The sequence below is a fragment of the Chionomys nivalis genome, chromosome 15 (assembly GCF_950005125.1).
Source record: "Chionomys nivalis chromosome 15, mChiNiv1.1, whole genome shotgun sequence".
Lineage (NCBI taxonomy): Eukaryota > Metazoa > Chordata > Mammalia > Rodentia > Cricetidae > Chionomys > Chionomys nivalis.
In genome coordinates, this window is record NC_080100.1 from 3330266 (window position 1) to 3354761 (window position 24496).

The following is a 24496-nucleotide window of genomic DNA, read 5'->3' on the forward strand; positions in this document are numbered from 1 at the left end:
GGAGTTTCGATGAAACTATTTTAGATGCTCTGTTAGTCGATACTTCCAGATGTGTTTGTTTAGAAGTCTGTCTTATTGGCAATGACAAGAATATATTTTCTTAAAGTATTTAAGGTTAGTTCTATACTTGTAGTTGCCTTTTGTCAAAAAAGCAAATCTGGTTTCTTAATGATATTGGTCATAATGTTTATATAAAATTTAGTTCCCCCAATATAAAGCATCATTATTTCATCACTACTCCTGAAATTAAGTTATTCTCTTGCTTTCAAATATAAGAACACATACATGTCACAGTGATGTGATAAACACGTCCTTGGTGTGTAAGCACCCCCTCGCGTGGTTGGAGAGTCACTTAGGGAACTGGTTTGAATTGTACTAGGTCTCATTTCCAGCCACAAACTCCAGGAATTCCCTGGAAACTCCAGTCATTGAGAGATTTTTCCAAAGCAGCCAGTAAATCCTAGAAAATGTTGAAACTCTGCCAAACTGTCAACTGACGGGAAAATGCTCTTGGGCCAGGACTATGAGAAAGCGGGAGTCGGAAGGAAGGAGTCAGCATTGAGGAGACAAAGGGGAGGATCCAAGTTTTAAAGCCTTGTCTGGCAATGGCATCTGAGGTAATGTCACTGGCAGCATTGACTCCACCTTGGGAGACAGGGCCTGTGCTCAAAAGAAGTTCTGATAAGGAAGTATGTCAGGCAGCTGTGGGAAAATGCCAGGGGTTTCCAGAAGTCTCTACTAGTTACATTGGTTCCATAGGAATAGATACAATGACTAAAAACAAAAGTTTGTTTGGTTCTTAATGTTTTGTGTTTTCAGATTATCATTTAATCACAACATTTCTTCCTTGTTTTTCCTTTCTCCAAACCCTCCCAAACAACCCTCATTTTCTCCTCCAAATTAATGGCTTCTTTCTCATTAATTCTTATTCTATGCATATATAATAACACACATGCACAATCCTAAATATAACCTGTTCAGTTCGGTTGGTGTGCTCTTCCCCAGAAAAGACAAGTCGCCTCTCCCTCTCTCAGATTTCTTTAGTTGCTCATAGTTCTTCATATAGAGTTGAGTTTTTATTATTCTTGCATCAGTTTTTTGAGGTTATGAAACTGAGATCTTAAATGGTGGTGTGCTTTGCCAACACACCAAGCCGGTGTGGAATTTAGACAGTCTAGGATGAGGCTATGAACATGTGTGTGTGTGTGTGTGTGTGTGTGTCTGTGTGATATTATGTTTTTGTTAAAACACAAACAACTGGAAGACCTCAAATGGTAGACTTTGTGTAGCATCCTTGGCAGTAAAGCCACTGGAGCCTTTGGAGCGTGCACTGAGCATCAGGTGGGGAGGATGGAGTGACAAGCTCCCCTCATGGTTTCCCTGTGGAGCTTCTAATGCCCTTCGGTGATGAAGCAGCACTACCCCTGGCACCACCCAGGGAAGAACTTTTTGCTTTCTTACTGTGGTCAACCTTATAGCCATAATTTCTATAATGGTCATGGGATCCTGGTGGGATGGAGCTGTGCAGACCTGGCGCGCACAGGTCTTTCTCCCCAGGTGGGCTGTGCTTGCCCTGTGTCACCAGTTAAAGAGCCTGTTCTTTGTGTGAAATGAAAAACAGTGTAATTTTTTTCCCAAGAGGCTTTGAGGCTGTATCTAATGATATGTACAGGGATAAACTGGTGCTCAGGGGACTTGTATGTACAAGTGTATGTGTGTGTTTTCCATCTGTGCGTTTGGCACATCTAAATCATTCCAGAAGGAGCAACCCGGGAATCGTTATCCTTGACGGGAGTTTGTCCATCACCAGAGGCTTGTTCTTCCTCCTTGTGGTCAATTCTCAGGCACCCGCACATCAAGGGTGAACTCTAAACCACCAGCCATGGCTGCACTTATGTTATTTCCCCCATTCTTTTTCAGGTCTATATTGATTTACCAAATTTTATTTCATTCTAGAATAATATCATCCTTTGGCACTTATTGCTGTCTTATGCTTTGTAGATGGTTGGCTTTTGTTTTTTTTTTTAATTTTTAGGAAATTATTTTTTTAATGTTTAAGGAATAATATCAAGCATTTTAAAAATTGGTGTTAATTTCATATATTTTTTTACTTTGAAATAATTATAGGAAACTAAATAAAAGATAGCTGGTTTACAGAAAAATCACTCTGTTTTTGGTTGTGAGTCTGGCCTTTAAACGGTGAGCCATCTCTCCAGCTCAGAAGGCAGACGCAGGCAGATCTCTGTGAGTTCAAGGCCAGCCTGGCCTACAGAGTAAGTTCCAGGACAGCCAAGGCAACACAGTTAGAAGCCCTGTCTTAAAGAAAATGGATTTCCTTTTCTCAACAACTGTAAGTAGACTTAACAAAATGACTGTCAGATCAAGTCATAACAATTTTGAAAAAATAAAAAATGCCATTTTTTTTAAACAAAACTAAAGATTCTGTAAGCTGGTTTGTTTCCAACTCAACATGCATGAGGAATTGACTGAAGGAAAACTGGATTCGCTGATTTCTAAATTACAAACCTTGTGTTGATATTTCGCTGACATAAGACATTGATTAAATATACGTTAGGAAACTATCTGTCCACTTCTGTCTTTGCGCCTTCCAGAAAATACAGAGACACTACTGTGGCTGTGGCTCAGCCTCTCAGCCTTGCGTCTTACTCAGCAGACACAGGGCAAGGATGAGGGAGTCTCTTGTCTTAGCGTCCGGAGAATGGGCCTTCCTACCAGGCTGAGTCTTCTGTGAAAGTCCTAGCCACTTGGTGTGATGCATCTCCTTCTGTCAGGTAACGGGGCCAGAGAGTGAACAGCTCTTCAGTCAACACGCACAACTATCCCAGTATCATTTCTGCTGCCAGCAGAAAACGCTCTGACAAAAAGCATCATAGATCACAGGCTTGTTGTAGGGTACAGCCCACAACAGTGTGAAATTAAGAAGTCAAAGCAGATGCTCACACCACACCCACACTGGGGGCAGAGAGAAACAAGTACATACATATGGAGACTCACCTCACACCTTCCCTACATACAGTTCAGGATCCGAGCACGGGGGAGGGTGCTGTCCACTTTAGATTGGGCCTTCCTGTATCAATTAAAGTAATCCAGATGGGACCCAAAAGACATGGCCACACCCCATCCTGATCCACACAGCACCTCACTGAAACTTCCCCGTGACATAACTAAGACCTCACAAGGACAGAGTGTGAACAGTCCTTCTAGAGAATGTACAACCCAGAACCCCAGAACCAGGGTGCTCACCTTGGAAAACAAACTGGGGGGAAGAGACTGATGGTGAGGGGATTGGGGGATTCAATCGGGAAGCTGGTTAAAAGGGCACCAGGAATTGGAAGTAGGATAGAAAGGAGCATCCTGCATGGGGCTGACATGCTTTCATCCAATCTGACGCCTCTCGCCAGCCTGGCTGCTGTCCACAGAGCTTCAGCCTCCATTATTAGTGGGCAATGGGGACCTCAGGGGGTGCATAACCACTGAGTGAGACTTCCTCAAAGTCCCTACCTCAGGACAGGGTGCAGAGGAGCACAGAGGATCCTGTTCTCCTCAGCCCCTCCCTGCCCATTAGTAAACAATATGGCACAGATGAGGCCAGAAAAATCATCACACTCTGTGACAAATATGGCTGATACTAACCTTTAGTGATGTCCCACGATGGAATGCAAACAAGATTTCAAAATATTTTATTCTGTCCAGAAACGTTATTGGAACTACAGTGAGCAAAGAGAAGTATAAATATCAAGCTAACCCTTGGGTCAGGCCTTCTCCGATGTAAGGCATTGTTTGCACACTTAGGACGGCCGTTCACCCACATTTTGGGAAGAAGGCTGCATATCCTCAACACCTGGGAGATCGTTTGGTGTGCAACAAGGGGTCCTGAATGAATCAAGGGCGAGGAGCAGCCAGCGCCTGACTCTGTATTCCCGGTGCAGCAGTCAAGGGAGCTATAACCCTCCTTTTGTTTGCAGAGATGATGCAACTGAAGCCTGGGGAGTTTTGGCTATTCTCTCTGAGGGTCATCACTAGGCAATAAAATAAAGAGTGATGGATTGTGGAATAATAAGCCAAAAGAGAAGCTTGCATGTTTTATAGCCCGGATCTATTTCTAGTTAAAATGTACCCTTGCGGAAAATTCTAGAAATTATCTAGTAAATGCTTAATTCAATACACAGGCCTTGTGCAGGGTCACAGTCGTTATCTGTTTCTGAAGGCCACTACCACAATTTAACATTTTCTGTGCCCATCCCCCACACCGCTGGCACCTCTCATGGCTGTAACCAGCTAAAAGCAGTGTGGATCTAATGTCAAGAATGGCTTTCCACCTCTCGCTCCAGCAGTCACTTATGCTAATTAGGAAAGAGCTCTGGGGTTACTCAATTTAATAAAGTTAAGCATCCAGATTGCCCATGTTGGTTGAAGTTTCCTGCCCTCTCCCCACAGGTAGGAATGACCAGGAGGTGTTTGTCACTCAGTCTGGTCTCTTCCTCCTGGAAGGAATCCACCAAATACCTCCTGGTTCCTCAAAGTGTTAGGATTAAAAATTAAAATTTTTCTAAACAATCCCTTCAACTCGACTGTTTAGAAATAATAGCAGCATGGATACAGAACTCCATAGACCCACGGTTTCCAATGAACTTGAGTCTAAAATACTGACAAGAATTATGGAAAAGTTGCCATTTACTTAAACCAGGAAATTGATTCCTACTGTTGACTAACAACCGTAGAAAGTGAAAGGCAGACAGCTGAGAAACCCCCAGCAAAGCTCTGGCTTCGTCCTTATCAGCAGTGCCTGAACCAGAGAGAATCCAGCCTACACCTCACCAGGGAACCTGCCGGCTCTGCTTGCCCTGGGGGAAAAAGCACATTTGCAAATCACAGGGTCTGAAACAACTTAACCACCTCTGCTTCCAAGTGAGAACAAGCCACTAATCTCCCAGGCTGCAATTTAAATGTCAAAAGGTCTTAAAAGCACGCACAAGTACAATATTACAATTAGAATTACAGTATCTTGTAGCAGCTTTCATTAAAGTTGTATCTTATACTATGTGTGAAGTGATAAGACTGTAAATGAGAACAACCCTACAGTTTGTGTTCTTTCCAAAATCCGTATCTGAACACGAGGGCAGTGTGGATGGCTTCATTTTTACAGCCTATCCCAGTTTCTAGAGTCTGCCATTTAAACCTCTTATTTGGCAATTCTTCACAGATTATATTTCACATTCATGCCACTAGCTGCCAAGTGGATTAGACTTGGAGACTGCTAAGAAGTCTTTTCTGTTTGATCTTGGTTTCAGTGCCAACCCTCAACCACTTCTGCTTTCTCTAGTTTCATCCTTCATCCGCCATATCGAAGGTGTAACCATATCAGACTCTGCCACGGAGGGGGTGGGGGTGGAGTGGCTGTGACTTCTCTGCAACAGATACAGTGCACGCATGGGAGAAGCTGTAGAGTTGTAGGTGTGACTGGTACTTTATTCTTGGGCTAGGAGATGCAACTAAAGATTCAGCTGATTGTATAGCAGCCACAGCCAGAAACCTGAGACCACAAGGTGCTGCTAGCTAGTTGGCTTTCTCCATTCTACTTTGTATTCAGTCTGGCACTACCCACCATAGAGAGCCAACCATAGTCAGGATGGGTCTTCCCTCCTCCTGTAATTCTCTTTGGAAGCACCTCACAGACATGCTCAGTGGAATATCTACTAGTTAATTAGAACTTGAATCAAGTTGACAATGAATATTAAGTATTATACCATCTTATATAAAGGAGCTGAAGGGTATAGCCTGCCAAAAGCTGACATCTAACAGAAAGAGCCCAAATTCCAGCCCTTTGCCCAGGGATTCTGGAATGTGAGGAATTTTTTACCCAGCCCCTGTTCCTCCTCTCAAGAACTTTTCTGCAACATCTTTGCAGTTTCAACGACTAGCTGGGTAACAAAGGATCTTAGCAAGCAAAGAATTTAAATATATACAAGCCATGCCTTAGTCATTGTGGTGTGTATATGGGGTACCAGTTGAAAATACTACACAGCCTAGTTTAGTAAACGGTTTCCTTGAACGAGTTTGGAAGGCACCTGTGGCAATCCCAGCTCTAATAATCATCCTTTTAACAGAACATTATTTAGTTGGGGGAGGGGAGGGAAGAAGAAGAGAAGAGGAAGAAAAGGAAGAGGGGGAGAACAAGGAGAAGGAAAGAAACATCAATAAAGCAATGCAGTGCATTACATCAAACAACGCAGAAGCCTAGAAGTTTAAATCACAGCCACAGTCGTGTCCTGACTTTAGGGACATCACAGCCCTTGACCTGTGCAGAGCTGTGGCTCTGGCAGTAACTCTCCCAGTGTTGGGGCTCCCTTGATTCTTTAGGGGCAAAACCACCCTTCTTTCCCCGGGAAGTAAAGGCTCCCAAAGACAGAACCACAGTGGCTTAGAGTGACTGACTGCGGCAGTCAGCCTAGACTGGGCAGTTGTCTGCTGGTATTTGTTTGCTCACCTTATTTTTTACCCTTTCCTTTTCTTGTTTTATTTTTCCCTTTTGTTCTTCTAGAAGCAATGAATCCATCCAGGTGCTTTAGCAGTAAATAAACCTCCTGCAGATGAAGAATATCCCAGGTTCTTGGGGACTAATTGGGCAACTGTGACATCAGTGTTTCAAGGAGAAAAATAAGATACTAGCTGCATAATAAATTCTTGACAGCAGCTTATTAGAAAGGTGTTTTTTAAAAGTCCATTTTTGTGTGCTTTGTCTGGAGTATCAGTGACCACATCAACTTGCATGACGATCACACAATCTGAGTTTAAAAGTCTGAAAATGCCAGCTGTCCTCACATTTATGATCCTCCTGGGATGCTGACTTGACCAAGAACATATGTAGTCATATGCATAACTGAGTCTGGAATTTATGAATGTTACAATTTGGTCTCCGTAGTAACGGATGTTTAAAGCAACTGCCTAGGTCTACACATGTGTAACAGAAGTCGGGTGAAGCAGAGCTGGCACAGGCCAGGAGCAAATGGCCTTTGCAGACTGTATGCTCAGCTTCTACGGTGAAGCTCTGAGACAGTGGTCGGCCGCATCTGAAATTCCTCAATGACTTTTGCATCATTTAGGTGGCAAAAGCTAGTCTGTTCGAAACTAAACTAGGGGATGCCATTATAATAAACTCCATCTGAACTCAGATTGTATCTGGCAGATAACTTAGGAAACCACATTTCCTTCAGCATTAGCATCTGCCCTCAGCTCCAGAAAACACAGACGATGGAGCACGAACCCGTACGTGGGCAAGGTACGGGGCGTGTCTTGGTGTCAGGGCTTGTGACTCTCAGGGAGCATACACAGCACAGTGCACACCTGCTGTTTCATATCGTCCAGAGAAGGCGACGTGTGTCAGGTTCCTTCAAGGGTTTGGGCTGTGGGTGGACATGGAGGATGTGGCAGACTCCTAGGTAACACTCCATCTCTAGCTTCTTCAGTGAGGTCAGCTCCTCTACTGCCTCTACAGCATGGAACTCAGGGACCACCTCACCACCTTTCGCTGGGGCAGCATGGGAAAGGTTAGATCCCAGCTGTCTTCTTGAGTGATGGTTCTCAAAAGCATGGCGTACAGGTCCTCTGCCCTGCCCAGGATCAAGAGAAGGTACTGAGTGCATGCCTTGCTTGCTCCTGGGGCTGATTTTGTGCCCCCTGCTATTGCAACTCTCCTTTTGTAGACAGCTGGCCTTCTGCCATCATTTAGATCTCTGTATGTTGCTGACTGGTTTGTGTGCCTCCCAGGTCTGTCTGTCTGCTGTGTGGTTGTCTACCGCATCTGTGTGGGTACCCACAGAGGCCAGAAAGGGTGCCAGCTCCCCTGGAGCTGGAGTTATAGGTGGCTGTACAGCGAATATTAGCACTGGGACCTGAGCTCAGGTCTCCTGCAGGAGCAGCAAGTACTTTGAACTACTGATTCATGTCTCTGGTCCCCATAATCTGACTTTAGCCAGCCTTGTGGCCCCAGAAAGAGCCCATTCCCTTGATGCTCACTCTCTGTTTCCACTCAAGCATGTCAATCATTGCAAGCTGCTTCCCACCTCTACTGCCTGCTTTGAATACTCCACCAGCTGGGGACTGTTGCTCAGATTCCTCTTAGCATGAGGCATCTGGACTCCTCAGGACATTGTTTCTCAGCTTTTCAGTGCATTGGTAAAGGGCATCTTCTGTGTGCACACATCCAGGGCTGTCTATTCACTCCCCAGTGGATAGGCATTCAGATTCTGACAGCTTCCATTTCTTCATAACGATAGCTGCTAAGTACCACTGTGCATCTCATTCCCCAGGCTCTGGGTGATAACGTGGGACAGAAGGGATTATATTATAGGTAATCAAAGAGAGAGAATAGTTCACTAATGATGCATGATTAATTAAAACTCAGAGAGAGAAATTGAGGTTCAATCTGAAGATCAGAAAAGCAAAGCAGTCAACCACTGGCTGCTATCTCCTATCTCCAGGAATCTCAGAAGGAGACTGGCTGAGAGCTGTCTCCTCCCATCTTATAATCCTTTCTAGTTGTGGGATTAAGGGTATGTACCTCCGCCGCCTCGTGTCTATGGCAAGCTAGTGTGGCTACTGGGATTAAAGGTGTGTGTCATTACTGCCTGATGTAAGGCCGGCCAGGGTGGCTGTTTTACCTTTCTGATCTTTAGGCAAGCTTTATTTATTAAAATACAAATGAAATGCCACTACACTCTGACATCCACAGATACATGGGACACCCATCCAGGAGCCTGGGGCTTCAGGGATTCTCCTGTGGATGATGTATATAGCATGACATGGGAGAAAGAAAACACTGCCTCGGGGATTGTGCTGACAGCGGAAAAAGCAGCTGACTCATGAGCTAAGTGTCAGCTACATGACTCCATCACAGATTTCTCCAGCCTTTCCTTAAGTAGAGGGACAGGAGCCCAGCAGTCACACAGGGGTGGTGCAGTTTATGGGGGAAACTTGCCTGTACTCACCACCAAGTGTGAAAAACCTCAGGACACACAGCTTCTGCTGGAAAACATGTGTGCTTTTTCTGGCTTTTTTTTTTTCCAGAGTCCCCTTGCCACTATGCCCAACTCCTGCCAAAATGTACCTAGCAATAGGTATCCCCTGGCGATAACTGTCATCTTCTGTGACTGGCCACACGGCCCGTGGAATTTTGGTCATTTCCTAGCTGCACTGAGTCCTGCAAAAACTGTCTGTCTTGTTTCAGGTTCTAAGCATCACCTCCCTCTTCAAACTCTGTCCTGTGATCTCAACTGCTTACTTTAACTTTTCCGCTCCACCTTTGACATAGGCATATTGAACATGCCCCATGTCAGAGTAAAACAGCTACAGATTTATCCTGTTTCCAAAAATAGAAAGCAAGTCTTTCAACACAAACCCATGTTCTGGTACACACAGGTGACACACAAAGACACCTGCACAGATCAAGCCCTACAGAAAACCACACAAAGTCCTGGAGTCACTTCCAGTGGGAGTCACTGCTGACTGGGGAGCTATAGTACAGACACACACCTGGGTCTGCGTTAGTAACCGCACTACTGAAGAGTGCCGTGAACAGATATACCCACGATGGTTGATCGAAAGGACCACGTTTCTCCCACTGTGTGGAACTGAACCAATGTCTAAGAGTCAGACAACCTTGGAAAGGGAAGTTCCATCAGTGACACATTTCTTAGATTATGTTTGATAGCAGCAATAACATCCAGTGCTTCGAGCAGGTGGTCATTTGCTTGAGCATTTTTGTCTACTGCTGTTAGTTCACATCGTTTTGCATCAACCCAGAGCAGTCTTAATAAGTAAGCAGCCTAGGATAGCATGCGCTAAATGTCTTAACTGAGGCAATATTGTTAAAATGCTACACTGAGTGGTTGTTAGGATTCTTCATAGCCTGAGGCTAAACCTCAGTCGCATACCATGCTACCATGCGCAAGGTCCTAAGCTCAGTCTTCAATACATCTGAAACAAACTGTTCCTTATAGATACCATATACTCTCCATCGCAGATAAATGTTGTGAGAGAACCTCAGGCAGTGTTCTGAAACCATCAATCACTATCTGACCTATCATATAGATATGGCGATATAGACATCAACACTGGCTCCTCTGCAGTGACATTTTTTCAATTAATATCCTCTTCTTTAAATAGAGCACCACCAGAGCAGGGTGGTGGCACACGCCTTTAATCCTAGCACTTGGGAGGCAGAGGCCGGTGGATCTCTGTGAGTTTGAGACCAGCCTGGTCTACACAGGGAGTTCCAGCACAGCCCGGGCTGCACAGTGAAACCCTGCCTTGAAAACACAAAAATAAAAATAGTAAATAAATAACAAATAAATAGAAACATCATTTCTCATCTTACATACTTGTTATTTGGACAGAAATAGCAACTACCTTATAAGACAGTACACTCCTGCCATGTGAAAGGTGTCAAAGACAAAGACATTTTATATTTGTGTTTATTTTTATTTTTTTATCTAGTTAAAATATTTTTTAAATGCTTTACTAATTAATAATCTACCTAAAAGCAGATTAAAGAGGCTGTGATTCGGGCTAACCTAATAAGTTTTTCTGTAGCGCGCCAAGGCGCTCTGCGCACCACGGCGCTGTCAGCTGTCATGTTCCGATGTAGCGTGCCAAGGCGCTCTGCGCGCCAGGCGCTTTGCGCACCTCGGCGCTGTCAGCTGTCATGTTCACAGGGACTGGCACTAAGCCCGTTGCCGCCATTTGCTAGTGTCCCTAGTAGTAAACAACTTCTGCGCACGCTCGCTACCGGCCCAAGAGTGGTTTGAATCCACCTATCAATTGCTCACACGTCTTGCTCAAGCAATTGCATCAGTGTGGGCCGAGCCAATCAAGCAATGACACATCATAGGCGGACCAGGCACTGTATATATTCCCCGCGCGGTCAGGCTCGGGGTCTTTTCGCCTCCATCTTATCTTCAGTCTTCTGCGCTCCAATAAAGTACGTTCCAAGAAGAATCCTGTTGTGGTCGTTTTCTCTGCTGGCAGAGTTGCGCGCCGCATTTTTCCTTATCTATATTATTAATCAAATGAAACGCATGACCTTAAGATTAACTCAAATACTAGACCCAATATTCATAGCACACCTCTGATCAAACTAGTTTTAAAGAAAGTGAAGTATCTGTCCCAGTAAGTGAAGCTTCTAAAGCTAAACTCCAAATTTAGAGCATGCTCTGGGCTTTAGAAGGTACCACGTCTCTGATTGTCACCCACTTCAAGCAGTTGTCACCTGGCACCCAGAACTGTGCACGTGGTCAATAAGCTCACCCCATGGCCAAGCCCCATTCATAGCGCACAATTCCCTGGGGAAACCTCTCCTGAGGGGAAATGCTGTGCTGTCGTGTTCTGATCTGAGCTCACACTCACGTGCCAGAACTAAAGGAGAAGACCTCACTCAGCATGTCACTCTGACCTTGTTCTTCAGACAGAACACTACCAGGAGCCACACACATCACTGCAAGCCTCTGTACGGATTGCTAAGCAGCAAGCAGATGGCTAACAGCCGTCCGGCTATCTTCCTACGGTTTTCTCTCCCCTTCTCCTTCCCACGTCCCAGCAGTCAGTGTTCCAGTGCCTAGCTGTGATCTGGTGCCAGCACAGCGGTAACTCAAGTGTGTGGGAAACCTAGGGCTGAGTCCTCTTCATTGGCCGCCGGTGACATGAGTCATGCCGTCACCAACAAGATTATGCTTGAACCAGAAACCTTGTTAAAGTGTCAAGTGTCAAAATATTAGTGTTTCAAGTTGACAGAAGAGCAATTGGAAAGTGTCCAGGAACCGAGTATCGACCTGAGTAGATTACAGAAACTCTGAAGCCCATGTTTGTTTGGGTTTAGGATGACCGTGGTCCCTGTCAGCTGCACACCAGCCCATTGTCTGAGGCAGCAGCACCAAAAAAGTCTAGATCCTTAGCCAGGTGAGATGGTAAGAGAAAAAGAACCCAACCTGAGAGGCCCTGGGAGGGCAAGCACTTGGGCTTCTTGAGCTTTTGCAATGGCTTTGGATGGATTTTTACTTCAAACCATCACATGTCATCTTGGAACAAAACTGACTGTGGTTTGGGGCAGACATGGCGCATCAGGTGCCGGTTGTGGGCCAGGTTCATTTCGATCCTGAAGCTACGAGGAAATAACGAGCTGCTGGCTTTGATAAACACTTGTTGGGTGCTGAGACTATCATAGTGTTTTGGAAGCATCACTAAGGACTCCTGGAATGAGTGTGATGTTGCGTCTCAGTACACGCATTTGAGACCAGGAGGCGTGTTCAAAGAGTGTCATTTAGGAGTTAAACACCCGTGTTCATGCTAACACAATCCTTTCTTCACTGTGCCTGTGGGTAGACAGCTCTCCTGAACGAGCACATGGTATCATCTGAGCGCCTTCCCTGCAGTGCCTGATGGGTGGGATTCTATCAACTTGCAGGAGAGATGTCTCATGGATGAGACGTACAGCCATCTTCATACCATTTCTATGTGTGTTTGATTCATTTAACTTACATGGCTAGATGTTCTATGTACCCATATCAGTGCATGTAGTGAGCAAGTGCATAGGTCACAAAACTCAACCAACTTCTGTGTGATTGTGAATAGCGGCTACCAGAAGGAAGAGGTTCCATTTTGACACTTGCTGAGAAGCAGCAGGCTCCAGGGATAACATATCTATGTCCTTCCCTCCCTTATGGGGACAGCAGGAGACTACTAAGTTTCGAGGGACATTGTTTGACATGACTGGCCAGCTGTAAGACGCAGACCCTGGGAGGGCTCCTATAAAGCTTAGGAGGTACCAACTTCAGCTGAAGCCTGGTTAATAATCCACCCTCCGACAGCACTGGGAGGAGGTGTAGCAGGGCATGCACTAGATATTTCACGAGTTTCCAAATTAATCCTCTTGGTTCAGTAAAAAACACTTTCATAGGGAAAAAGCATCCATCTTCCGCTGTTTACCTATTCTCTTGAGTTAGCTGCCAAAACTGAGGTAATAGAACAACTTTTTAAAGCATTTCACCATCCATTGCTTTTCAACAGTGACCTGAATATCATTTTTATCAGTTCTAGATGGTTAGTGACATTGAAGCTTATTTAAATATAAGATATCATAACCAATTAAGTTATTAATTAAACAAATGCAATGCTTGAATACTTCATTAGTTAAAAAAAAATTCACAAATTCTTCTCGCTGTCTCGGGACCCCGTTGCCTGAATGTGAAGTCTATTATCCGAGCCACCAGAGGACAGCCTGACCCTGAGAAGCTGAAGATGATACTAATCTAGACAGCCATCATAGAACACAACGACATCACACAGGAACCTGGAACGAGCCCACCGCAAAGAAGTGTTGTATTTGACTGTCTCATTAGCTGCGTCAGGGATCAGGGCTCCAGAAGGACTGGAAGAGGTCAGAGGTCGTCAGGAAGGAAGAATGCCACACTTTGTTCTTGTTTGCCTCACCCATCTTCTCCCAACTCCCCACTAGAGCGTGTGTTTTGAACAGACTAATATCTTTTCGTCTCCTTACCAGATGACAAATTACCAGGAGAGGGTGAACAAATCATCCAAAGTCACACAGCAAATATGTGTTAGAACCACAAGACAAAAGCTGGGGGAGGCTCTATGCTACATCCACCCTGGGCTTTCTAGAGAGGCAAGGAAACATCTGTGTTGGGCCTTAGTGATTTGAGGGTCTGTTTTTTTCCTAAGAGTTGGTTTGGAAATCAAGGATTGTCCACAAATAAGAAAGTTTATAAGAGTAGACCATGGTTTGTTTTTAAAAATATTTGTGTATCTATTAATTAAACTGGTTGCCTTCAACAGTGTGGAAAGCCAGTCTGAGTAGCACACAAAGCTGAACATCATTTTGATTATTTATGCCACTTTGGGGTCCACTAAAATATCGAAAGAATGAGACTCGGCTGCTGGCCAGGGCTGCTATGGAATTCCAAACTTGGCTGTTCCCAGGTAGAGCTACAAAGCAGTAGCCCTCTTTCAGCTGAAAGTTCCAGAAGGCCAAAGTTGCTGCTCATGGGTGGCAGCCTGCTCTCGCTCTGCCTGGTTCGGATTAGACATTTTAAGTGCTGCCACTTCCCAGACCTGGGTGGCATCTGGGCCCCAGGAGGCCAACCCCCCATGGTCCTGATTGCTTCCCTGATAATTTAACCAAGTTTTCCTTTGTCCTTTCTGCTTCTCCAACAGGAGCTATGTGGCTAATGCTTAACTTTCCTGGTGTGAGAAGCCTGGACACTTAGACCTCTCACTCCACAACATTGTTCCCTGCAGTTGAAACTGGCCTTTTCCTGATAGCTAGAAAATGTTTCTCCATGCTTATCAACGCAGCCTGTGTGAAACCACAAACTCATGTGGATAACCTGGGGAGCTCAGGGTTTCATCTGGTGCATCAGTGTTAGAGAGAGACACCCTGTTCCCAACCTCCCCATGAGAATGGGTCGCAAGCTCCTGAAATCACAAGCTTAGCCATGTGTCCACCTCACCCAGCATGGACTGAATCATCAAACTAGGCTCGATTCACACACAAATAGCACGATAACAAGGCTAAGTTCCCGCATACACGGGCAAGTTAGACGGAGTTTGGAATATCCTTCAGCAGTCATGAGCCCTATGTGTCCTCCTCAGTCCTCTCCTTGTGGGGTCTTTGGGACCTTCTTTCTTCTTTGTACCTTTTGTGCAAATGCTTTCCTGATTTCTCAGACCATCTCCCCACTGTTACTGATTTTCCTGCGTTAACTTTGTGACCTTCAAATATTTTTGACAGACTCTGGCGATTTTCCGTGCGCATCTTTTGACAGTGCAGACAAATAGGCCAAGGGGGGAGCTGAGGCCACTGTCATCTATACATGTAGCAAGGTGGCTTTCTCCTTTCCTGTTTAAATGCTTTTCATTTCTTTCTCTTGCTTGATGGCTCTGGCTAAGCCTGCCAATAGTTTGTTGAATAGGAGTGATGAAATGGCATCCCTGCCTTGCTCCAAGGATTTCGGCAGTTAGAATGCTGAGGCTGGGGCTGACTTCGAGGATGGCCTTTACGATGCCGAGATTCATTCCTTCAATGCCTGCCTCGTTCAGGGATTCTATCACGAAAGGAAATTAAACCTTATCCAGTGCCTTTCCCACATCTGTGGTAATGATCTCACGCTTTTGGCCTTTATTACCTGGTACGGCACTAGTAACTGGTGTGTATTGAACCAATCTTGCATCTCTGCAGTTCCCCACTTGATTGTGGTGACGCACTTTCTAACACGCTATGTTTCCAATACAAAATCATGTTTACAGGAAATGATTGTCAGGAATTGTTAAGGCTTAAATCCCAGGGTTGAGTGGTGAGTTTATAATCTTGACATGTTGGATAGCCATGAAGCATGCCTGCTGAGTGTGGCCTAGGTTATCTTGACATGTTGGGTAGCCATGAAGCATGCCTGCTGAGTGTGGCCTAGGTTATCTTGACATGTTGGGCAGACATGGAGCATGCTTGCTGAGTGTGGCCTGGATTATCTTGACATGTTGGGTAGCCATGGATCATACCTGCTGCGTGTGGCCTAGGTTCCTACGTTCAATTGTTTATTCTCATTCTCAGCAATGCTGTGTTATCAAACTTTAAAAGTGTTTGCCATCCTAAAAGACTGAAAATGCAATCTCTTAATTTGTTTCCTCAACATATTTTAAATGTTATTTCTCTTATTCAATTTTGCTATATAGGCATTTTACCGTTTTTATAAAATCATTTATCACCCATTTCCTAAAATATCTATTCTAGAAAGGTCTTCCTGTGCTCAAAGTGATGACTTTATGTTTTATTCTGCATTAATTCTGTTAGCATATTTTCTGGAATGTATCACATTTATTAAAAATTTGAAATTCATTTGAGTAGACTTGGAAATTATTAGCATTTTAATTTCCTCTCAGCGCTGAGACTACACGCCAATATCAATATCCAACCCTGTGCACGTTTTCTCAAAGGTCAAGTCCTTGTGGCTCAAATTCACTGTCTTTGGTGGACTGTGAGCCACCCCACCCTCACGTATCTACAAATCAAGTCGCAGACCATTCTGCACCCCAAGCTCTTTGAGAAGGTGGAGATGAGGAGAACTCAGACAGATACCGTGACCTTCCTTTTCTTCCTCACCAGCCCAGACTACTGAGTCCTTCTTACACAAGCATCCATCGGTGGGGCAGCCATGTTGGAGAAAGACATCACATCCAGTAGGGAACACTAGCGCCTTTTCTAACAGTGGTGTTTTCTCCTCCCCCTTCCTTCTTCCAGTTAGGCATGATAAGGACGAAGGATGCTGATTACTTCTTAAAGCCGCTTCCTCCACACCTGTCAGGCAAGCCCAACGGGTCTGCACAGGCTGCCTCTCCCTCCCACGTCCTGTACAAAAGATCCACGGAGCCACAGGCACTCAGAGAAAACGAAGTCCTGCTGGTCACCAGGAAGCGAGATCTGGCAAGCTCTCACCTTCACCATGGCAACTTCCATCTGGGCCTCCCACAAAAACAGCATTTCTGTGGCAGACGCAAGAAATGTACGTGAGGGTGATTTTGTGCATTGAATGACTTGGGTAATTATGTCAGATAATGGAATGCTTTCAATTTATTAAAAGCGTGTCTCCCCACAAGGTGAAACGTACTGACTGTCACTGCTGCCATCGGGGTGACTCTAGGGATGGCATTATGTGTCTCATGAGTGATGGATGGACGTGGAAGACGGTTTTATTCTTTTAAATAGTGAGCATTTTAAAAAGACACACTCCTCAGAACATCCTAGAAGAAACAAGAGCCCCCGTATCCCCTCAGTAACTCTATCCTTGAGGTTTAGACGTATTAAAGCTCACACACTTTCCCGCTGAGGGAACTCCTTTGTAAGCATACGTGGGGTTTTCCACTGCCACAACAAAGAGGTGGGTGGGAGACAGAACTTACCTGCAAGTTGTCAGCAAGCCATAGGAGTGGGCATTGTCCTGATTCCTGGAGAGAACTGTCATTTGCACATTGTCTAATCTTATGATCCAGGAACCCACAGCTCTCTGGGGTCTCCTCTTGGCCTTAGCCTTCCGGCATCACCTGATGGGCCCTTCCCAGGGAGGACAAAGGAAACCTAGGCCTCCAAATTCAACCTTCTCTGACTCTCAGGGTGGCTTTATCTGCCTCTCTGAAGCAGAAGAGAAACCTGGCAGGCGTTCTGTGGCTCTTGGAAGAAAGAGGATGGGTGAAGCCACTGGTGCTCACGGAAAGAGCAGGTGTCCCTGAGGAGTCAAAGCCACTGGTGCTCACGGAAAGAGCGGGTGTCCCTGAGGAGTCAGAGCCACTGGTGCTCACGGAAAGAGCGGGTGTCCCTGAGGAGTCAGAGCCACTGGTGCTCACGGAAAGAGCGGGTGTCCCTGAGGAGTCAGAGCCACTGGTGCTCACAGAAAGAGCGGGTGTCCCCGAGGAGTCAGAGCCACTGGTGCTCACGGAAAGAGCGGGTGTCCCTGAGGAGTCAGAGCCACTGGTGCTCATGGAAAGAGCGGGTGTCCCTGAGGAGTCAGAGCCACTGGTGCTCACGGAAAGAGCAGGTGTCCCTGAGGAGTCAGAGCCCATGCAGTGTCAGGACCTCTTTTGTCCCATGAACAAAATACAAGAGCTGTGGGCAGATGGGCCTGGAAATCTTAGAGGGAATCAAGTTCAGGGGGATTCCTCTTTGGTCTGCTTGGCTTCTTGTGGGGTAGGTCGTAATCTTCTCAGTGGATCTCACTCTTAGAACAACTGTCCCCACTAGAAACCCTGCTTTCAAAGAAACATGTGTGTGTTCTCTGTAGTCCCTGAGACATCTGTCTGGAAACAGGTGACCAATGCAGTGGATTTGTTAAAATGGATACTGAGGCTGGAGGTAGGGTTGGTGATGGGAATCTCACCCGTTCTCTTAGCTGTGGGCATCCACTGACGTGGGGTTAGCTAGACTCACATGTTCCCAGGACATTCAGAAAGCACTAACCTAAGACAGATAGTGTTTGTTCTCAGGAGCTTCTGAGAGCTCTAAGATCACACCACACATACCTGAAATCCTTTTCTATCACTTTCTAGAGAAGAACCAGGAGTTGTCTGTATTTACTCCCTCTGCCTCTGTGGTCCTACAGCATCCCATACAGTAGCTGACATAGAGACTGAGTGACCCAGGAGAGCACCTATAAGGGCATCCATGCATGTGCAAGTTACAATGGTCACAAAGGTTCCATCACCCTTAGCTAGGGCTTATTGAGATACAGGCTGAGTTTCTCACAGATGAAATATTGTGATGGGAAAATTTACACATTTCATCATATTTTGATTTGTACAACACTTGCATGTACACATAATGAATGACCTTGGGAATGGATTCCAAAACTGAACAGAGGCTTATTATTGCCTATATACCTTAACATGTACCATGGGGGTAATTCTAGAGAATGTTCTTAGTGCACATGGGTTTCGGGTGTGACTTGACACAAAGACATGGCGTAGGATTTCTACTGGTGGCTTCGTGTTTAAACTCAAATAGTTTCAGATATTGGGTCACTTCGGGATTCAGAGGTTTTAATTCAGGATGCTCAATCTGTATTTCCAACTCACCAACCAACAAAAAGATTTAAAATCCATTGGCTGTGAGCACCAATCAGGCAGAGTCGTGTTTGTTCGTAGCCTCCAAGGGCAAGCTTGTATTAGTTGGAAGTTCAAATCACCAGGATGGGGAATCAAAGTATACTTTCCCATGAAAGGATTCTGTGTTGGCTTAGCCATCTTCTAAAGTTAACTGTTTTTAATATAGTGTTAATTATCATAATTATAAAAGCATTCTAAAGGAATCCTTCCACAAGGGCAGAGTGCAGTTTGCTCTGTAATTAAGTCTGCTAAGCATACACAGCATTTGTTAGACTCTTCAGCACCCACTGTGGGCAGCTGCCACCGACCATGTGAGATTGACTGGTAAGGAGATTGGAAAGTTAGTTATATCCAGATTCCAGCATCAATGGTGAGAAGAAGGAAAACCGCTTGTTGCTCTGACCATCATAGTGTGGCGGAGACCTGCTCTGTAAATCTCTGTGCCCTCATGCTCTTGGTCCTAGGACATGCTCCTTTCAGATACTAGAGTTCAGCTCTTATTTTAAATTAGAACAGAAACAACGTGAAGTTAGTTCTGGCAATGATCTCCAAGACACCAAGATTATATGAACCTCATTTAAATTTAGAAGGTGACTTGAACACATCTTGGGTTACAAAGGTCGGTCAGTTCTGGATTCTATAATGAGAAGCCTATTGCTGTGTTTCTTTAAACTTGGAATCACCTTGGTCAGCATGAACATTCATTTTTCAGACATTTCTGTAGGATCAGTTGTGCCTCTGGTTTTGTGTGTTTGCTGTAGCTTTCTCTCTCCATGCTCCTCCACAGACATGCCCCAGCCTCCCAAGGATGACCTCTACATCTTGCCCGATGAGTACAAGCCTAGCTCCCGACACAAGCGCTCCCTCCTGAAATCACACAGAAACGAAGAGCTGAATGTGGAGACCCTGGTGGTGGTTGATAGAAAGATGATGGAGAACCATGGCCAGGGCAATATCACCACCTATGTCCTCACTGTACTCAACATGGTAGGCCTGGCCTTTCTGGAGCTTCGAGCATATGTGTGTGTGTGTGTGTGTGTGTGTGTGTGTGTGTGCGCGCGCGCACATGTCTGTGCATGTGTATTTCTGTATGTGTCTGCATTTGTGTATGTGCCTGTGTGTGTCCTTTTGTACATTATGTGTATGTGCTCATGTGTGTGTGTTTGTATACCTGTCTCTGTGTGTGCACACCAATGCAAGTTTCATTTCTTATTTGTAAACCTGTGGTCTTGGTATAAGAAACTCTTATTTTACTGATTTCCAATCAAAAGGTGAAATTTCAGAACTTTGGGGAATTGAATAGGAGAATGCTAACTTGATCATCGTGACAACTTGTTTTGTTTCTGAGGCACTTAATTCACTGATGCCTTCATATACTCGAAGTCTTACCAGGATGTTGACACATTTTGAGGCAACAAAGCTGTATCAGATTGACACACAATTTTAGGTTCAGATAACGCCTACCACTTTAAGAAGGTTAATGCTCAGGTATTGATATGAAATATTTTATCTACTGGCACTGAGAAGCTCCTATTTTGGAATATCTTCCCAGATGAAACATGTCTTTGTCTTGAAGGGCACCTGTGGGAGCTACGAATGAGTCAGGAAGGGTGCTCTGTGTCTGATAACTGTGAGCGAAGCCCACACCACAGAGAGAAAAGTGGGGCTGCCCACTTGTCAGAAAAAGTTAATGGCAGTGTTTTAAATATATATTTTGACCTCCTAAATTCATGAAACCCCACACAGATCTGTGTCTCCCCAGAGTACTCCAAACATGTCTAACCTCACTTTTCTCCCTCCCCACAAAGAAACTTATTGTATGTCTCTCTCATCATAGAAATTCACATGGCTCTGTCTTCCCTGATCACCCACGTGGCTCTCTCATCACCTGACTCTGAGGCTGAACTCTGCATAGAATCTCAGGGCCCTGCATCCCTGATCTATGTCAGCTATAATTTGCCTGTATTCTGTAGAGGTCCTCCAATACAGAACTCCATGGTAATCTGCAGCCTCCATGATTACCACAGTGCGCCACTCCTCATCCTGAATGCACTCTAGCATTGCTGCTACTCTGTGTGCCATCACCCTGTGTGCTCCCACTGTCCACTTGTCTTCTCCAGTCTTGCTCCCTCCTTGCCATTGCGTCCTCTTGGATTTGTCCTAAGTATTTCTCCTGTGATTCCAGAAGTCCTTGTGGCACATGTGGCATTTGTTTTCACCGCTAAGACTGGAATAATCCTTCTAGCAGGACACAGTGGCACATGAGTATAATCCATGTAACCTGATTGTTCAGGAAGGAAGCGGAGAGCAAGGGAGTGAGAATCAAAGGCTAGCCAGCCTATGTAGCAAGACTGTTGCCATAGTAATGGTGATGATGATGGGGAAGACGGTGAGGAGGAGGAAGAGTTTTGAAGGCTGTCTCTCCTTCATGTTGGGTAACCTACTGTGTCTTCTCAAACTTCGACTTTCGATCCAGGCTCCCTCAGAAAGGGCTCCATCACCAGCCTTCCCACATATCTAGACTATCTGAGAAATGTCAGGATGCTATGCTCACTTAGCTAAGCACCGAAACACAAGGGTTTGCTCTGACAGGCATGAAGTCAGGCCATAGCTAGGCTATGACACACTCACAGCTGATGCCGATCTTCTGTTCCAGGTGTCTGCTTTATTCAAGGATGGAACAATTGGGGGAAACATCAACATCGCCATTGTGGGGCTCATTCTGCTGGAAGAGGAGCAGGTACTTTAGCTTCAAAAGCAGCCGCTTCATGTGCCCTGCAGGAAAATGAGTGGGGAATGCCTTTTCAAAAAAAAATGCAATTGCTCTGTGTAATATATTTTTATTTCTCTTTTACTTGGGAAAAGAAGTATTTCATACTCTGCATTTAAAATGACTCATTTGTTTTTCAGTTCTTTCTAATGGTGCAAGTATATGTGTGTGTGGTGTATGTAGGTGCATGTGTGTATGAGTGTGCATCTGTTGTGTGTCAATGTGTGTGTTGTATGTTTGTGTATGTGTGAAGGAGATGGTGGAGTCATATGTGTGTGTATGTGTGGTGTATATGTGTGAGGGTGGTGGTGGGGTTGTGTGTATGGTGTATGTATGTGTATGTAGTATGTGTTTGTGTATTTTTGAGTATGGTGGTGAGGTTCTTTGTGTATGGTGTATGTATGTGTGTATATGAATATGTGGGGTATGTGTGTGTAGCTATGTGTATATGTATGTATGAGTATGTGTGGTATTTGGGAGTGTGTGTCATATATCTGTAAGTATGTGTGCGCGCGCCTATGTGTATTGTGGGGTGTGTGTGTGTGCGCGCGCGCCTGTGTATATTGCATGGTGTGTGTGTGTGCGCCTGTGTGTATTGTGGGGTGTGTGTGTGTGCGCCTGTGTGTATTGCATGGTGTGTGTGTGTTATATGTGGTCTCATGGGAAAATGAAAAGGAGAATGCATTTGTTATGAGACTATAGGAAGGAAACACACTGGTAGTTTGAAGACAAATGTGTCTTTGGCCTTCTTGTCAGTGCTTTACTGAAAGATGAACTATGTCCGCACCATGGATGGTGACCTGTGCTGTGCCTTGCCAGACGCTTCTGCTTCCCAAATCCCCACAGTTCTCAGGCTTAGACTCTGGATGGCAATGGGGGATAGTAGGCCCTCTCCTCCAATCCAAGCCTCCTGTCCCCCTACACAGCTGCATGCTGTGCACCCCAAGGAGCCCCTCGCAACATTAGTGGCATGGAAGTCTTCACTATAAATAGGTTCCACTTCTGTTCCTCCCATGCTGATTACTGACTCAGCAAAGCATGGGAGCCCAGGACCTGAGCTAGACAGACACCCAGCATTCACCACCCCTAGATGACGTCTTCAGTGTCTCATGGTAGCCACAGCATTCTTGTTTATACAGCAAAGACTTGTCAGATGGAATCGGATGATTCAGAACATCTGTGGGGCACCCCTCTACGCAGGTGGGGTACAGCAGGACAGGCTGTCTGGTCTGTCCAACGCCGTTGTCTATTCAGAGAGCGTGCATCTGGGAGGCTGCTGAGCTAGTTGGGCTTCTCAGGTGACAGGTTAATTATTCCCTGTATTAAAGCGCTTTCACTTTGGAATTTATCCAAGCCGCAAAGACTAAGCAGCAAGGTTATCGTTTGATCGTACACCCGTGTTTCGCTTTAATTAACAACAGCTTCCTGGAAGTCACCAGCTAAGGAATGCAGGTGTGCTCCTGCACTTAAGTACAGCGAACTGCTTCGGCGCATATGGCTCCGAGAAAACAAAATAAACATCTAAGGGGAGAATGTCTGTACGACTAAGAGACAGCCTTTTCAGTAGTGGCTAAAGCGTTTTACAAGGAGGCGTTCTGAAACAGGGCATGTAAACTGATATTCTCTAATCCGCCCTTCCAACACTGTAGCAAACCTACAAGCGGTTCCATAACTCAGTGCACCTGTTGTCATGGTGCTCCTGGCCCTGCATCCTCCATCCCTTCTAATTCTAGACTTCAGGCCATAGTTCACTGCCGCTCCACAGCCCTTCATACAGATGGAACATTTAATGGTATTCTATATTGTCTCCTTGATGTCTGTTTTCAGGAGTAAAGCTTTAGACCTTGGCCTTTTTCTGTAAACAGGTTGCTTCTGTGTAGAAAACTTTCTAGCTCCATACTGTTATAGCAGGGATGGAAATGCTGTTGTTCACTTTTGTTGTGAATTCACCACTGGTGAAGGTGTGTGTGTGTCTGTGTACTGTGCAAGCCATACACAAAAGACTCTATTCTAGCAAAAATTTTGTAAGGTATTATGTGAAGATATTTTTATGCAAAAGATTCATACTCACATTTTGTCTTCATTGGTCATTGAATCCAAGAGTCAGTAAGATACATTTCAATTGATTATGTATAGAAATACACACAAATGTGTTCTCTGGATCCATACTGATCTGTAGAGTCCACTGTCTTGGGATGGTAATGCATCATATATAACTCTTATATTATGTACATTCTGGGTCCATCTGTATGTTTTAAATCTCTCCACTAAGATATCCTGCTCTATTGAAAATGGCTTACATTTCTATGGGTGTCTTTCCTAGCCAGGGCTGGCGATTAGTCACCACGCAGACCACACTTTAAGCAGCTTCTGCCAGTGGCAATCTGGATTGATGGGGAAAGATGGAACTCGCCATGACCACGCCATCTTACTGACTGGTCTGGACATATGTTCCTGGAAGAATGAACCCTGTGACACCTTGGGTAAGATTCTCCAGTATCCCTTGGAGGGCTGTGGCAGGGCGTCTCGTTGGAGGGTGATGTAGCTACCATCACCTCAAACACTAGCCATCTTTTATCTCTCAACTGTTATGATACAAGTAAAAGCCCATGTCAAATTCCAGACTTCCTACCCTTTCTAAGGTAAGATCTTCCCTTTCCCATCTCTTCTGTCATTGCGAATGGAACCAGGAGACTCACGCTTGCCTCATGATGTGGCAAAGAGTAATGGACTTGTTGATCCCTATGGAGATGCCACAGAAATGCTGTACGGCATGTCCATCTCCATATTTCTCCGTAAACATCTGAGCATCAGCATTCTAGCCGTGTTGCAGATGTTCACAGAGTGAGACAGCATTTGGACGTTTTTCTATGTGGTCAAAGAGTGTGCTACTCACCAGGACGCCACAGGCCATTTCTTTTGTACTCTGCTTCTTCTCTAAGCTCAGAAGGTAGAGTTTTTATTTAGAAGCTTCTGGATAGAACCTCGTCTAGCAGGAGTTAGCTCTGCTTCTCACCATGGCCTGCTTATGAAACTGACCCTCAGCCG

General features: G+C 45.1%; 1 protein-coding gene across 1 annotated transcript in view; it reads left to right on the forward strand.

Annotated features, from left to right (window-relative positions):
- Adamts16 (ADAM metallopeptidase with thrombospondin type 1 motif 16) overlaps positions 1–24496 on the forward strand; it is a 99663-nt gene that overhangs the window by 13480 nt on the left and 61687 nt on the right. Inside the window, exons 4-7 of the mRNA XM_057789858.1 lie at positions 16325–16586; positions 19466–19665; positions 21335–21418; positions 23772–23931. Of these exons, the coding sequence (XP_057645841.1) occupies positions 16325–16586; positions 19466–19665; positions 21335–21418; positions 23772–23931 (706 nt within the window). The remainder of the gene's footprint in view (positions 1–16324; positions 16587–19465; positions 19666–21334; positions 21419–23771; positions 23932–24496) is intronic.